Genomic DNA, 17,489 nt, shown 5'->3' with positions numbered 1-17,489 from the left:
GTTTCAGTGAGCCAAGATCAAGCCACTGCCCTCCAGCCTGGGTGACAGAGTGAGACTCTGTCTCAAAAAAAAAAAAAAAAGAAAAAGAAGAAAGATTATCATTCAAGTAAAAAGGTACAGTTCTGGCCTCAAAAAGTTCAGTGGTCAAGTTGGAGAGACAGACATTTAAATAGATAATTATTACATAATGTGGTGGTAACAACAATGATAAAAACATGCCTCATTACTTAGAGGAGGACCTGAATGAGAAGTCAAGAGAGTTCCTCTGCAGTGTTGCTGCCTGAAATGAGTTCTTGTCACTCCCAAAGTTAAATGCTAGTGTCCCCTGGAGGAAACACTAGAAACACTGAATTCCATGTTTCCTATTAATGACCTTATTACTTTTGCCTTGTCTATAAAGGCCTAGTACAGGTCAGCTTTCCTACTGAGTGGTAAGCTCCCTGAGAGCAAGGTTAGTGGCACATTCTCTGCTTTTCTTTTAATACGTGATGTGTAGTGATTTTTTAGACAGATGGAAGTTCTTTGTAGGAAATTTAGAATATAAAAAAATAAGAACAGGATAAAATTAATTTAGGCATAATGTAATTACCAGGCTATACTTCTATGCTTTACTGTTGAGATCGGACACTTCACCCAAAATGTGGTTGAGATATCAAGACTGATGACATTACATATACACTAAAAGGGTATGAAAAGGTTTATTACTTACATGTTGAACCTTTTTAGAGAGAGCAGGGTAGGCTCCCAGACAGATCCAAAAATGGCTTCAGATAGCAGGCAAGGTATATTGGCTTGGGATTTTATGATGGTTAGAAGGTAGGGTTAGGTGAGGTTAGGTGAGGTTAGGGTTAGGTTAGGTAGGTGAGGGTACCAAAGGAGGGAGCGCCCAGGCTTTCTTATCAGCTTGCCCAGATATGGGGCAGAAGAGAAAGGGTTTGAAAGCTGTCAACAATCAAACATCAAAAATGGAGTCAACTAATGGAGTTATCTTTGCATATTTTTTTTTACATTAAATCATACATTGTGTGATTTAATTTTTTAAGTCTATTTTAAGCATGTTATGGAGTTACAGTATTATTTTGTCCTTATCAATATTATTATTTTTTGAGACAGAGTCTCATTCTGCCACCCAGGCTAGAGTACGGTGGCTTGAGCTTGGCTCATTGCAACCTCTGCCTCCCAGGTTCAAGTGATTCTCCTGTCTTAGCCTCCCAAGTAGCTGGGATTACAGGCAGGTGCCACCACACCCAGCTAATTTTTGTATTTTTAGTAGAAACAGGGTTTCACCATGTTCGCCAGGTTGGTCTTGAACTCCTCATCTCAAGTTATCTGCCCACTTTAGCCTCCCAAAGTGCGGGGATTACAACCGTGAGCCACTGCACCCAGCCATATTCTGTCATTACTTTTAGTGACTCCATAATATGGATGGAAACATGTATTTGACCCATCTCCTATTATTAGCAGGTTAAATGACTTATAGTTTTTACTATTATAAATATTACCTGGTGAAATCCCTGCAATTAAATCTTTTGTAATGTCTTTGATTATCTCTTTTGGGATGACTAGAAATGGAATTGCTGTATCAAAGGGTCTTTTTAAGGTATTTGCTATATGTTTAATTATCTTTCAGAAACTTTGAAAAGTTTATGTTTCCTTCAGTGGTATGTTGAGAGTCCCTATTTCTGCAAATGCTTGTCAGTTCTGAATTTTTTTTTTTAGCAATTATTGCCAATCAATAGTTAAATAATTGTATCATTTGCTTTCTTTATTTTAATCAGTTGTATCCTAATTTTGTACAGACTATGAAAGAAAACCCATGCACTTGTTTCAATACCTATAGCAAAACACTTGACAAAACTCAATATCTTTTTGTGATGAAAATGCTCAGCAAATTAGCAACAAAAATAACTTTCCCCAACCAGACTAAAGGCATTTTTAAAAAACCTACAGCATAGTGAAAGATTGTTTTTCCTTACAACTCAGAATAAGGCAAGGATGTTTGCTTTCACCACTTTCACTAAATATGTACTAGAGGTTATAGTCAATTCAGTAAGGAAGAGAGGGAGGGAGGGAGGCAAGGAATAAAGGAAGGAAGAAAGAAAATGTGGCATAGATCCACAATGAAGTACTATTTGACCATGAAAAAGAAGGAAGTCATGTCATTTGTAGCAACATGGAGGTTGCTACATTAAGTTAAATAAGCTAGGCACAGGAAGACAAGTACCACATGTTCTCGCTCACATGTGAGTGCTAAAAACACTTGATATGATAGACATAGAGAATAGAGTGATTTATACCAGAAATTGAGAAGGGTGGTGGGTGGATGAAGAGAAGTTGGCTAATGGCTACAAACACACAGTTAAAAGAAATATGTTTTAATGTGTCTTTCTTATCTTTAATTTTCCTTTTCGTGGAGACAAGTCTCCATATGTTGGCCAGGTATATCTCAAACTCCTGGGCTCAAGCAATTCTCTCAGTTCAGCTTCCTAAAGTGCTGAGATTACAGGTGTGAGCCACTTCACCCAGCAAGTTCTAATGTTTTATAGCATGGTAAGGTGACTATACTTGGTGGCAATATTTTGCATATTTCAAAGTAACTATTAATAGAAGAAAGGACATGAAATGATAGCGACACATAGAAATGACATATAGCCAAGGTGATGGATATCCCAAATACCCTGGCTTAATCATTACCCATTCTGTGCATGGAACAGACACTCACATGTATGCCATAAACATGTAAAATATATGTATTTAAAAAAATTTAGGCTGAGCATGGTGGCTTATGCCTTTAATCCCAGTACTTTGAGAGGCTGAGAGAGGAGGATTGCTTGAGCCCAGGAGTTCCAGACCAGTTTGGGCAACATAGTGAGACCATCCCCATCTCTACAAAAATAAAAATAAAGTTAGATGTGGTGGTACACCTCTGTGGTCATAACTACTCAGGATGCTCAGGTGAGAGGATTGCTTGGGGCCAGGAGGTAGAGGCTGCAGTGAGCCATGTTTGTGCCACTGCACTCCAGCCTAGGTGTCAGAACAAGACCCTGTCTCAAAAAAAAGAAAATTTTTTTAAGTTAAAGATGGGAGAAAAAAGAAAGGGGCATATAGATTGGAAAGGAAGTATTAAAGCTGTCTTTGTTTCAGGTGACATGATCTCTATGTAGAATATTCCAAGAATGTCACAAAAAAGGCTACTAGAATTAATAAGTGAGTTTAGCAAGGTTATAGGACACAAAGTCAAAATACAAAAATATGTTGTATTTTTATATACTAGCAAAGTTCCATTGGAAATCTCTTAAAACAACATTTTCTATTATATGTACCTGCCAGTTTTTACATTTATTATCTGAAATAACTAATGAAATAATTTTTTGTCATTCTTCTAGGGGAACTTATGACATTTTAGTAACAAAAGATAATCAAACCCGCTCTGTTGGTCAGTATGACAACCATGGCAGTTTTGGAGAACTAGCTCTGATGTACAACACCCCAAGAGCTGCTACCATTGTTGCTACCTCAGAAGGCTCCCTTTGGGGACTGGTAAGTGAGAGACATTTTTCCCCTTGTAAGGCACAGTATTAATTGCCCTTCTGGGTCTCTGTCCTTGGGCTCTTGGTTTACACTATGTCTTATAGCCAGTTATCTGAAAGATATTGTGGAAGATCTTGTACAAATGCGTTTTTCCATTTCTCTAAAATGATTTGTCAACAAATCATTACTCCAAGTTATGGGAACAAGACTGGGTCTTATGACCTTATAGTAGTATACAGCTCATTTTATTTTTTTTGTGTTTTTGATTTTATCAGATAAGTGGAGGGAGGGAATAACTCTTTATACAAGACACAGCCTAAAAAAAGCAAGTGTCACTGAAAGCTCTGCCAAAAGCGTTTTCCATTTCTAGATATCCCAGGACCATCTGTGCTGTATGTTCAGCCATTCTCTTGCTCATTGGTCCAAGCCAATATCCAATAGACTTAGATCACTAGAAAGGCTGATGGCCATATTCTGGAAAAAGAACTTTCCCAGAATGTCTTAGATCCCTATCTTCTATTATACATGATCCACCTTGTTTCCTTCAGCACCAAGTTATATATTCAAAACATAGAACTCTTTTCCTTCTTAAACAAAATAATCATCCTCTTATACAAATTCCAAATTTCAGTTTTAAAATGTCGACATCTATGGCTGGGTGTGGTGACTCATGCCTGTATTCCTAGCACTATGGGAGGCCAAGGCAAGTGGATCACTTCATGCCAGGAGTTCAGGCAAGCTTGGTCAACATAATGAAACCCCATCTCTACTAAAAATATAAAAAATTTGCTGGACATGGTGGCGCAGACCTTTAATCCCAGCTACTCAGGAGGCTGAGGCACTAGAATCACTTGAACCTAGAAGGTAGAGGTTGCAGTGATCATGCCACTACCGTCCAGTCTGGGCTACAGAGCAAGACTCTGTCTCAAAAAACAACAAAATAGGCCGAGTGCAGTGGCTCACACCTGTAATCCAGCACTTTGGGAGGCTGAGGTGGGTAGATCACTTGAGGTCAGCAGTTCGAGACCAGCCTGACCAACATAGTGAAATCCCATCTCTACTAAAATACAAAAATTAGCCAGGTGTGGTGGTGGGCACCTGTAATCTCAGCTACTCAAGAGACTGAGACAGCAGAATCACTTGAACCTGGGAGGCAGAAATTGCAGCGAGCCAAGATTGTACCACTGCACTCCAGCCTGTGTGACAGAGTGAGACTCCGTCTCAAAAATATATAAAATAAAATAATAAGCCTTGGTGCCAACTACTGGTTCAGACCAAGATGGAGTAGCCCTATTCCATGCTCTTCTCATTTATAACTTAAAAAAAGCCACACACACATGGCCAGGAACAGTGGCTCACGCCTGTAATCCCAGCACTTTGGGAGGCCGAGGCAAGTGGATCACCTGAAGTCAGGAGTTGGAGACCAGCCTGACCAACATGGTGAAACCCCATCTCTACTAAAAATACAAAAATTAACCAGGCATGGTGGCGGGCATCTGTAATCCCAGCTACTCAGGAGGCTGAGGCAGGAGAATCACTTGAACCCAGGAAGCAGAGGTGGTAATGAGCCAAGATCACACCCCTGCACTCCAGTCTGGGCAATAGTGAGACTGTCTCAAAATAAAAAAAAAAGGTGGAAAGAAGAAGGCAGACTATCTAGGGATATTGACGCTTGAGGGAAGACATGACAGTGAGTTTCCAGGTTCCCATATATCCCAGGTGTGGTGCTGGAAAAGCCTGAAATCCAGATGTGCCAATAGGTACATTCAACAAGAGTGAAACTCCATCTCAAACAAAAGAATGAATGACTAGACAGAAAATCAGCTAGTGTCAGCTAGGATATAGAAGAACTTAACGCCATTAATAAACAAAAACTATCTGAACTTTATAGAATACTGCACACAACAACAACAGAATGAACATTTTTTTCAAGCCTATAGAACATTCACCCAAATAAGCCATATCCTGGAATATGAAATAAAACTTTAAAAAATGTAGAAGAATTGAAATCAGGCCAACCACAGTGACTCAAGCCTGTTATCCAAGCACTTTGGGAGGTTGAGGTGAGAGGTTTGAGTCCAGGAATTTGAGACTATCCCGGGCAGCATAGTGAGACCACATCTCTATTTGAAATTTTAAGAAATAATGAAAACAATTTTTTTTGAGACGGAGTCTTGCTCTATCACTAGGCTGGAGTGCAGTGGCGCAATCTCAGCTCACTTTATCCTCAGACTCCTGGGTTCAAGTGATTCTTCTGCCTCAGCCTCCCGAGTAGCTGGGACCCCAGGTGCGTGCCACCATACCTGGCTAATTTTTGTATTTTTAGTAGAGACAGGGTTTCACCATGTTGGCCAGGATGGTCTTGATCTCTTGACCTCGTGATCCACCCACCTTGGCCTCCCAAAATACTGGGATTACAGGTATGAGCCACCACGCCCAACCAAAATACTGAAAATTTAAAAAAAAGAATTGAAATCAGATGTGTTCTCTAACTACAATTGAAAGAAAGAAACTAAAAATGAATAACGAAGATCTCCAGACACTTAGAAATTAAGTAACATTCTTTTTGGCATTGAGCATGGCTAACTGCAGCCTTGACCTCCTAAGTTCAAGCAGTCCTCCCACGTCAGCCTCCCAAGTAGCTGGGACTACAGGTGTACACCACCACACCTGACTTTTTTTTTTTTTTTTTGTAGAGCAGAGTCTTACTATGTTGCCCAGGCTGGTCTTAAACTTCTGAGCTCAAGCAATGCTCCTGCCTTGGCCTCCCAAAGTGCTGGGATTATCGGTATGAGCCACTGTGCCCAGCCAAATAACAAATTCTTTTTTTTTTTTTTTTTGGAGATGATCTTGGCTCACTGCAACCTCTGCCTCCTGAGTGCAAGTGATTCTCCTGCCTCAGACTCCTGAATAGCTGGGATTACAAACCTGTGCCACCACGCCCAATTTTTGTATTTTTAGTAGAGACAGAGTTTCACCATGTTGGCCAGGCTGGTCTTGAACTCCTGACCTCAGGTGATCTACCTGCCTCTGCCTCCCAAAGTGCTGGGATTATAGGCAAGAGCCACTGCACCCAGCCCAAATAACACATTATTGGATAATCTCAAAGATAAAGAGAAAGTCTCAATGGAAATTGAAAAATATATATTGAGGTATAAAACCACCTGCTTTTGTGGCTGGGGTATGAGGATTAAATAGATGGGTATAAGAGAAGCGACTCCCTTAGTGCCTGGTACAAGGTGGTGTTCACAAAATGGTGGCACAAGCTCCCCAGGGCCATGGTGCTACTCACCACCCCTCTTTTCCTGGGACGACTTTTCCTAAGACCCCTGTTCTTTCTACTTCCTTGCCTTTGGCAGTCATTTCCTCTTTTCCTTACTTTCTTAAGTGTGGTCAGTGACCTATCAAGATGTCCTGTTGGCCTCTACTTTTCTCCTGTTCGTTCACTTACTTTGCAAGCCCAGGCTCTTCCAAAGCTTCATTACCACCTCTAGGAAAGTAACTCCCAGAAGCTCCTCTCCAGCCTGACTTCTTACTTGGGCCTCCAAAGGCCTTGGAAATGCCTTCTGAGGCCAAAGTAGGGAGGACTTGGTGTTGTCACTGAGTTTCTCAAGTTGGATCCTACATTCCTGCTTTTATAGTGGGCAGCTGTCATTATGGTCCCTATACTTAGTCTCTGCTTCTGCTCTCTCTTGCTTTATTGAAAGTCAATAGAAGCTTTCCTGGGAACTTCCTGCAGTCACAGGAGAGAGTAGCACTCTTTCTCTTTTGAACTTCAGGGCTAAGTTCTTGCCTCTGAGTGCTTGCCTTTGAGCACTTACTGCCTATGGGAATTTCTTCTTCACTGCTTGATTGGATGCTCCTCAAAGGCTGTGTGGATGTCTGGTGCTTTTCTTTATTATTCTCCACAGCCATAGGAACTGGCCTTGCACCACATGAAAAGAGAGTTCTGGGAAGTGTTAAAAGCATGCATAGAAAGGGTTAGAACCAGCTGGGTGTGGTGACTCATGCCTGTAATCCCAGCACTTTGGGAGGCCGAGGCGGGCATATCATGAGGTCAAGAGATCAAGACCATCCTGGCCAACATGGTGAAACCCCATCTCTACTAAAAATACAAAAAAAATTACCTGGGCGTGGTGGAGTGTGCCTATAGTCCCAGCTGCCCGGGTAGCTGAGGCAGGAGAATTGCTTGAACCCGGAGGCGGAGGTTGCAGTGAGCTGAGATCCTGCCACTGCACTCCAGCCTGGCGACAGAGCGAGACTCTGTCTCAAAAATAATAATAATAAATTAATTAATTCTGAATTTTAAGGATTAAATGATTGTTTTATTCTCTCTTTTGGTGAGGTGTCTTTTTTTTTTTTTTTGAAATGGGGTCTCACTCCGTCACCCAGGCTAGAGTCCAGTGGCATGATCTTAGCTCACTAGAGTTGTCTTTTTTGACATTGAACAGTGACAGTGAGCTCACAAAATGTTTAGGCATTTTCTGTTTTGTGTTTTATTTATGACCCATAGGTGGCACCTATTGAGTGCTAGACAGCAAGCAACAGCATGTGGGCATCTGGCGGGCTCAGGCTATAAGGTCTTTTCCTTCCAGTGATGACTCAAGATTGAAGTATCATTAAACACTTAATTAATACAGTAGCTTACATATTCCTCTAATATTTGCTTGGGCTAGTTAATTAAGCCATAGATGTTCCCATATACAGGCATTTACTAGAATTTTCATATTCTTTCTTGTAGGACCGGGTGACTTTTAGAAGAATCATAGTGAAAAATAATGCAAAGAAGAGGAAGATGTTTGAATCATTTATTGAGTCTGTGCCCCTCCTTAAATCACTGGAGGTAAAGTGGCTTGAGTAAGAATCTGTTCATGGGGATTAGGAAAAGCTTTTAAAACTATTCTGTTGTTAGGTTTTCAAATCATACTATTCTAACCCCATTTCTGTGTTGCATAGCTATTGTGACTTTCACTTAAGGTTGTTTCCTTTTATTTGTGAATTTACCTGTTGTTTCAGTTGTCAGAACGAATGAAGATTGTGGATGTAATAGGAGAGAAGATCTATAAGGATGGAGAACGCATAATCACTCAGGTGAGTGAGGGCTTTACACAACTCCTTTCCTGGAAGTCACCCCTAAAGAACTAGTACATCATTTATATCAAAAACTTCTTGCTGGATGCAGTGGCCCATGTCTTAATCCCAACAGTTTGGGAGACTGAGGCGGGAGTTCAAGACCAGCCTGGCCAACATGGTGAAACTCTGTCTCTACTAAAAATACAAAAATTAGCCAGGTGTGGTGGTGCATGCCTGTAATCCTAGCTACTTGGGAGGCTGAGGCAGGAGAATGGCTTGAACCCAGGAGGCAGAGGTTGCAGTGAGCTGAGGTCGCACCACTGCACTCCAGCCTAGGCGACAGAGTGAGACTCCATCTGAAAAAAACAAAACAAAACAAGAAAAACTTCCATGTTCTCCCACTGTTGGGAGCTCTTATTACCAGTAATAGATCATACTTCAGAGGACTACATAATAATCCTCTGAAGCCTATTGATGTCTGTCTTACTGATACATGCAGATGTCTTGCTTCCATTCACCTTTCCTTGGCTTCTAGTGTTTGTTCTTTGGATGTCATTTTCTTTTGACCCTAAGTAAGCTTCATCTGTTGCTGTTAAAACCTGGGGAAGGTTAAAGAGTTGTGCCCTCTAACTTTCAATATTTGATGCAAAGGCATCCTTTTGGCTAATCTAACACAAATCAGAGTTCACAGTGTTCAGTGATTAATCAAATTCAAATTTGTAAGCTGTCTCGTTATTTCCTTTGTGCCTTTTTCTCATGTTAATTTTATTTTATTTTATTTTATTTTTGAGACAGAGTTTCGCTCTTGTTACCCAGTCTGGAGTGCAATGACGCGATCTTGGCTCACCGCAACCTCTGCCTCCTGGGTTCAGGCAATTCTGCCTCAGTCTCCTGAGTAGCTGGGATTACAGGCACGCGCCACCATGCCCAGCTAATTTTTTGTATTTTTAGTAGAGACGGGGTTTCACCATGTTGACTAGGATGGTCTCGATCTCTTGACCTCGTGATCCACCCATCTCGGCCTCCCAAAGTGCTGGGATTACAGGCGTCAGCCACCGTGCCCGGCCTCTCATGTTATTTTTGGATATAGTAAGGATTACTAAACAGTGGGCTAGATCATTGTAATGAGTACTGTGTATTAATTTTATTTGTCCACTGTGTTTGTATTTTTAATTTGACATAAATGGTATTGGACTTTTCCAGGTGTAAGCTAATCTGCCTATGTTTCTGGCTCAAGAGCACTGAGAAGATATATGGTTGGTTTAGGTTGGGTGATATACTTATCCTAGAACCCAGTATTGAGACTAGGAGGAGGAATGACTCATACTGGTCAGGCCTGGGTCCTGTGGGTGGAGTTGGTCTCACTAGAACCACAAGGACTCATCAGACCTACCATAAAAGGGGAGAAGAGAGCTCCCCTGTAAGAGATAAAGGACTAACAAAAATATGATATCTACTCTGAGTCACTTCTCCAAATGTATTTGTTTTCTAGGAGCCCTTACTATTAATTAGAAATTGGTGTATTCTATAAGCATTTATTAAGATAGGTAGGACCAGATAAACACTATAATGAAGGAGTGTATGAATAACAGTGAGAACATAGAAAAGGAAGTAATACATATGGTTCCATTGAGGAAATGCCGTTTGAGATGGCCTTAAACAAATACAGCTGGGCGCAGTGGCTCACGCCTGTAATCCCAGCACTTTGGGAGGCCGAGGCAGGTAGATCACCTGAGAGTGATCTCAGGTGGTATTGGGAGTTCAATACCAGCTTGACCAACGTGGAGAAACCCCATCTGTACTAAAAGTAGAAAATTAGGCAGGTGTGATGGTGCATGCCTGTAATCCCAGCTACTTGAGAAGCTGAGGCAGGAGACTCGCTTAAACCCAGGAGACGGAGGTTGCAGTGAGCCGAGATCACACCATTGCACTTCAGCCTGGGCAACAGGAGTGAAACTCCGTCTCAAAAAAAAAAAAATGCAATTTCAATGTTTGGGATCAGGAAATGGTCCTTCAGAGCAAGAAAACAATGTGAGCAAAGGCCAGTAGTGTGAGCTGTGTTTCAGAGCAGGGGTATCCTGGTATGGAAATGCAGGGCTGAGTTTGAGAAATGGGAGGTGTTAATTGGCCACATTTGCTTCTGAACCTAAGGTGTTTAAAGTAATATTCAAAGGACCTCCAATTTATCCTAAAGGTTCTAGGCCTGTCTCATATTGGGTTTTCAAGAAGTGTGTCAGGAGATGTGAGAAGTCTTAGTGTTTTCTTGATTATCTGTGCTCTTGAAGATAGAGTACTGTCTTCAAGATAGGTAGGTAGTGGTACAGAATGGACATTAATTAAGATGATACCCATCTTATTTTAGGCCCCTTTTGTCAATGTCTCTCACTAGACCAAGGCTTCTCAAAGTGAGGTCCTGGGACCAGCAGCAGCAATCAGCATCATCTGAGAATGTTAAAATTGTTAGGAATACAAGTTCTTATGCCCCCCGACCAGACCTGCTAAATCAGAAACTACATTTTGTGTTGTTTCATTTGTTTTGGTCAGCTTTGTTACAGTGTATTTTACATACAGTAAAATTACCAAGTTTAACTGTACAAATTGGAAGACTTTTGTAGCCATCCCCAGTGTGGTATTTCTATCACCCTGTACAGTTCCTTCTTTGTATTTGCAGTCAATACCCTCCCCCCACACTCACATTCCTGGAAACCGTTAATGTTTTCTATCACTGTAGAAATTCCTTTTCTACAATTTAATATAAATGAAATCATGTAATATATAGTTTTTGTGTCTGGCTTCTTTCTCTTAGCATAATATTTTTGGGATTTATCCATGTTATATGTATCAGTAGATCATTCCTTTTTATTGCTGAGTAATATTTCATTGTACAAATGTAAATTTTTTTTTTTTGAGACGGAGTTTTGCTCTTGTTGCTCAAGCTGGAGTGCAATGATGTGATCTCAGCTCACCACAACCTCCACCTCCCGGGTTCAAGCTACTCTCCTGCCTCAGCCTCCTGTTTTTTTTTTTTTCTTTTTGCTGATGATCAATTTTTTTTTTTTCTTTTTAATGAGACAGAGTCTTGCTCTGTCGCCTAGGCTGGAATGCAGTGGCGTAATCTCAGCTCACTGCAACCTCTGCCTCCCAGGTTCAAACAATTCTCATGCCTCAGCCTCCTGAATAGCTAGGACTGCAGGCTCACACCACCATGCCTGGCTAATTTTTGTATTTTTAGTAGAGACAGGGTTTCACCATGTTTGCCAGGCTGGTCTCGAACTTCTGACCTCAAGTGATCCACCCGTCTCAGCTTCCCAAAGTGCTGGGATTACAGGTGTGAGTCACCATGCCTGTCCTTTATGTGGACATATGTTTTTATACTCTTCAGTAAATACTTTTTTTTTGAGACAATGTCTCGCTCTGTCACCCAGGATGAAGTGCAGTGGCGTGATCTTGGCTCACTGTAACCTCCACCTCCTGAATTCAAGCAATTCTCGTGCCTCAGCCTACCAGGTAGCTGGGACCAGAGGCATGTGCCACCGTGCCCAGCTAATTTTTTGTTGTTGTATTTTTTTCTTAGTAGAAATGGGATTTTATCATGTTAGCCAGGCTGGTCTCTTTAGTAAATACTTGAGAGTAAAATTGCTAAATTATATGTTAACTTCATAACAAACATCCAAACTGTTTTTTAAAATGGCTGTACTGTTTTGTATTCCCACTAGCCATGTGTGAAAATTCCAGTTGCTCTGCATTCTTACCAATATCTAGTAATGACAACCTTTAAAAAAAAAAATACATATATTTAGTCATGGTCTCACTATGTTGCCCAGCCTAGTCTTGAACTCCTGAGCTCAAGCCATCTGGCCGCCTTGTCCTCCCAAAGTGCTAGGATTATAGGTGTGCACCACTGTGCCTGGCTTTAATGTTCTTAATGGTATCTTTTGAAGAGAAAATATTTTTTAATTTTGACAAGTCCAGTTTATCAAAATTTTCTTTGTAGTTTTTTTCTTTTTTGTAGTTTGTACTTTTGTTGCCGTATTTTAGGAAATCTTTGCAAAATCAATAATATTTTCTCCTAAGTTTACTTCTAAGACCAGCACTGTTCAATAGAAATAACATGTGAGCAACATATGTAATTTTTTTTTTTTTTTTTTTTTACGGTAAATTAAGAGCGTACGCCCTAGAGCCAGACAGCCTGGTTTTAAATCCACCACTACTTATTATCTGAGCTTGAACAAGTTACTTAACCTTTGCATCTATTTCCACCCAAGGCTGAGAGGTTAAGACAAGAGCTTACAACAGTACCTGGCTATAACAAACATTCAAAATGTTATTTCAAATGAATTCTAACTTTTAAATGGTAAGAGGACACATGAAAGCATTTTAAAATTAAGAATGGCATTTTCCCATGAAGCAAGGCATAAGGCCAGGCTGCTGTGGAAAGCTGACAGTATATCCTTGACGCCTATTCTTGTTGAAGTTACACACTCAATTGTCAGGTATTTTTCTTCTGAATTTACTGTTTAGCCCCAGACTATCAGATGAAATAATCCCCTAAGGTGACCAGTAACATCAATGAAATGGGAAAAAAAAAGTTAACACTTCAAACTTTGTGTATTCACCTGAATAGCCAGGGAACTTTCACCTATTTTATTTAGGTTTTCTTTTTTTTTTTTTTTCCTCCGAATTCCAACTAGAAGCTAAATACAATCAGAAACTGGTAAGCACTAGTTTTACTCCAAAGGAGTAGGATCATTCAGATTTAGTCCAATAAAAGTAAGCAACCTTTAAGCAAAGCTTTTCTTCATTTAAAAGAAAAAAAACAAACCTATACAGTAGTCTTATGTTCATTGCACAAAATGAGTTCTGCTTTTAGAACTTTGACACTCAATGGTTAATTTTACAATTTAAGATTCCAACTTTATAACCTTTTTCTACTCCCAAAACACCCTCGTAAGTTTTTCTTTCGGATGGTGTAGAAACCATTTCTGCACAATTCACTGGAATTTTCTTTGTAATAAAAATCTCTTCTCTGTAAAACCAAAAAAACAAAACCAAAAAGGAAAGTCTTCTACCTATCATGGTTTCTGCAGCTATGAATTTGTTTTATAGCTGCTTTATAGCTACTTCAGACTCCAGATCTGCTTTAATGTGTATAACTGCATCCACACACAGCAGAATACTCGTTACAGTAGCAACTTGGGGAAAGAGATCTGGAAAAAAAAATACATGTATTTATGAGTACCAGGAAACAAACATGGCCCAGTAAAATATGAGGCAAAAGCCTAGAATGAGATGCGTTTTTCATTTAGGATTTCTTTCCCATGGTTGTGTTTTCTTTTTTTAAACAACCAGTTCTGGTCATTAGAATTGAATCTGACAGTGCTCTGGAACAGCTGTGATTATAGCAACATATGTAATTTAAAAAATTTTTGGTCACACAGGGTGGCTCACACCTGTAAACCTAGCACTCTGGGAGACTGAGATAGGAGAATCACTTGAGTCCAGGAGTTCACGACCAGCCTGGCCAACATGCCAAAACCTTGTCTCTACTAAAAAAAAATACAAAAACTAGCTGGGTGTACTAGCCCACACCTGTAATCCCAGCTACTCAGGAGGTTGAAGCACAAGAATCATTTGAACCTTGGAGGCAGAGGTTGCAGTAAGCCCAGATCACACCACTGCATTCTAACCTGGGGGACAAAGCAAGACCCTGTCTCAAAAAATAAAAATAAAAAAGTAAAAACTTTCAGTAGACGTTTGAAACGGTAAACTTAATTTTAATATATTTTATTTAACCCAGTATACCTAAAATATTGTTTCAACATCTAAGTACTATAAAACTTTATTAATGAGATATTTTACATTTTTTAATACTAAGTCTTCAAAATCTAATGTATGTTTTACATCTATAGCACATCTAAGTTTATACTAGCAACAAACATTTCAAGTGCTCAGCCACATTTGACTAATGGCTAATGTATTGAGCAGTACAGAGCTCTAGATATTCAGAGTTTTAGCTCTTACCTGTAGGTCTGTGATCCATTTTGAGTTATTTTATTGTTTTTGTTTTTTAGAAGCAAGGTCTCGCTTCCAGGCTTCAGTATAGTATGCAGTCATAGCTCACTGCAGCCTTAAACTTCTGGGCTCAAGCAATACTCCTCCCTCAACCTTCCAAGTCGTGCCTCTACACCCAGCTAATTTTTTTCTTTTTTTGAGACAGAGTCTTGCTCTGTCACCTAGGCTGGAGGGCAGTGGTGCGATCATGGCTCACTGCAACCTCCACCTCCCTGGTTCAAGTGATTCCCGTGCCTCAGCCTCCCTGGGACTGAGGTGCCCTCCACCATGCCTAACTAATTTTTGTATTTTTAGTAGAGACTGTGTTTCACCATATTGGCCAGGCTGGTCTCGAGCTCCTGACCTTGTGATCCGCCTGCCTGGGCCTCCCAAAGTGCTGGGATTACAGGCATGAGACACTGCGCCTGGCTAATTTTTAAATTTTTTGTAGAGACAGGGTCTCACTATATTGCCCAGGCTGGTCTTGAACTCCTGGCCTTAAGTGATCCTCCCACCTCACCTCCCAAGTTAGCTGGGATTACAGTCTTGTGCCACCATACCTGACTACATTTGTGTGTTTTGTTTTGGTTTTTGAGACGGAGTTTCTCTCTTGTTGCCCAGGCTGGAGTGCAATGGCAGGATCTCAGCTCCACTGCAACCTCCACCTCCCTGGTTCAGGTGATTCTCCTGCCTCAGCCTCCCGAGTAGCTGGAACTACAGGCATGTACCACTATACCCAGCTAATTTTTTATTTTTAGTAGAGAACAGGGTTTTGCCCTATTGGCTTGGCTGGTCTCGAACTCCTGACCTCAGGTGATCCGCCCTCCTCAGCCTCCCAAAATGCTGGGATTACAGGCTTGAGCCACTGTGCCCGGCCTACGTTTTTGTTTTTTAATGACTTGCATAATTTTCACAAGTAATTTTTGTAATCGATAGAATATTTTGCTTATTCTCAGAGTAATGTGGACAGAAGTTGGCTTTAATTTTACAAAATCATGTTTATGTTTTAACTATTAAAGTACCATTGCATTAAATCAAAAAGATTCCCATATCCTGAAAATTAGGGCTTCAGTCATTCTTATGGTGGAATGTTGATCTTATATTCTCTATTGTGAAAAAGAACCTGATGACATGTTTACAAAGACCTAAAATGCAGTACAGTCTGATTCTTTACTCTTGAATGTAGAATGAAATGTTCTTTCTTTGAGATGTGTACACAGAGTCTATTAGTGAACTTGAAAAGCAGGATACTCTGCTGGGCACGGTGGCTCATGCCTATAATCCCAGCACTTTGGGAGGCTGAGGTAGGTGGATCACCTGAGGTCAGGTGTTTGAGACCAGCCTAACCAATATGGTGAAACCCTGTCTCTACTAAAAGTACAAAATTGGCTGAGTGTGGTGGTACATGCCTGTAATCCCAGCTACTTGGGAGGCTGATGCAGGAAAATTGCTTGAACCCAGGAGGCGGAGGTTGCGGTGAGCTGAGATCGCACTATTGCATTCCAGCCTGGGCGACAAGAGCAAAACTCCGTCTCAAAAAAAAAAGCAGGATACTTTTCTAGTGAGCTCTTTATTCCAACTGGGTAGTCATCTCATTCTACCCTGCAAAATGGAAGCAGTCCTACAAAGCCTGCACAGCCAGCGTACCCAGAGTATCCACCACTGGACAGCATGGAAACAGGAAATACGTGTCTTGGCCCACACATTTAACCTGTCCCAGCCTAACCAGGCTGTTTCATGAGGTTAGAAATGTAAAACAGTTCATCCTTTAGATGCCACAAAGATCAACTGTTTTCAACTGATGGTTAAAATCATCAGAACATGGTTTTATTTTAAATTTTATCACCTTGCATTGTTTTACATTAAAATAATCCATTCTGGTAAAGCATTAGCAAATCAGTAAAATTTACTGGACCAAGGTCCTTTCACTGTCCTTCCTTTGGTCCAGAGGAAGAGATGAACCAAGGCTTTTTGTTTCTCATGTATTCTAGATGACATTCTTTCCCATCTCCTTTCAACCCTGAATCTACCAACTATTCACCATACCTCCTCGGGAAAGGTTATTTATCCTCCAGGCTTCTGAGGAAACTAGTCCACAAAATTGGATAGTAATAGTACCTAGTTTCTTAGACTTCTTTGGTTAAAAAAATGAAATGATACTCATAAAGTGCTCACCAGAGTGCCTGCTGGGAGTGAGCACACAGCAACATTAGCAACTTCTATTCTATATGAGCTCCCCTGTTCATTCTTCTCATGCCCTAACTCATTCTTACCCTATATACCCTAGTCTCTGCTGTCTTCATTTTTTTTTCCTTTTCTTTATCTCTCTTTTTTTTTTTTGAGACAGTCTTGCTTTGTCATGCAGGCTGGAGTGCGGTGGCACAATCTTGGCTCACTGCAGCCTCCACCTCCCAGGTTCAAGCAATTCTCATGCCTCAGCCTCCTGAGTAGTCAGGATTACAGGTGTGCACCACCATGCCTGGCTGATGTTTTGTATTTTTAGTAGAGATGGGGTTTCACCATGTTGCCCAAGCTGAGGTCAGGCACTCTGCCTACCTTGGCCTACCAAAGTGCTAGGATTATAGGCTTGAGTCACTGTTCCTGGTCTTTTTTTTTTTTTTTTTTTTTAAGACAGAGTCTCACTCTTTTGCCCAGACTGGAGTGCAGTGACGCAATCTTGGATCACCGCAACCTCCACCTCCCAGGTTCAAGCAGTTCTTGTGCCTTAGCCTCCCAAGTAGCTGGGATTACAGGCGTGCACCCACCACCCCTGGCTAATTTTTGTATATATATGTATGTATCTATCTATTTGTTTTTGAGACAGAGTTTCGTTC

The 17,489-nt window shown here is 40.8% G+C and overlaps 1 protein-coding gene across 2 annotated transcripts in view; it reads left to right on the top strand.

Annotated features, from left to right (window-relative positions):
* The window catches only part of PRKAR2A (protein kinase cAMP-dependent type II regulatory subunit alpha), a 97,501-nt gene that overhangs the window by 69,768 nt on the left and 10,244 nt on the right, over positions 1-17,489 (top strand). For both annotated transcript variants that reach the window (XM_064367062.1, XM_021667575.2), the window contains exons 6-8: positions 3,387-3,540; positions 8,273-8,374; positions 8,548-8,622. In XM_064367062.1, coding sequence (XP_064223132.1) covers positions 3,387-3,540; positions 8,273-8,374; positions 8,548-8,622 — 331 coding nt within the window. The remainder of the gene's footprint in view (positions 1-3,386; positions 3,541-8,272; positions 8,375-8,547; positions 8,623-17,489) is intronic.

Source organism: Aotus nancymaae, unplaced genomic scaffold (genome assembly GCF_030222135.1).
Source record: "Aotus nancymaae isolate 86718 unplaced genomic scaffold, 86718_ANA_hifiasm-v0.15.2.pri h1tg000067l, whole genome shotgun sequence".
NCBI lineage: Eukaryota > Metazoa > Chordata > Mammalia > Primates > Aotidae > Aotus > Aotus nancymaae.
Note: the sequence above shows the minus strand (reverse complement) of the source record. Positions and strands in the feature narration are given on the sequence as shown.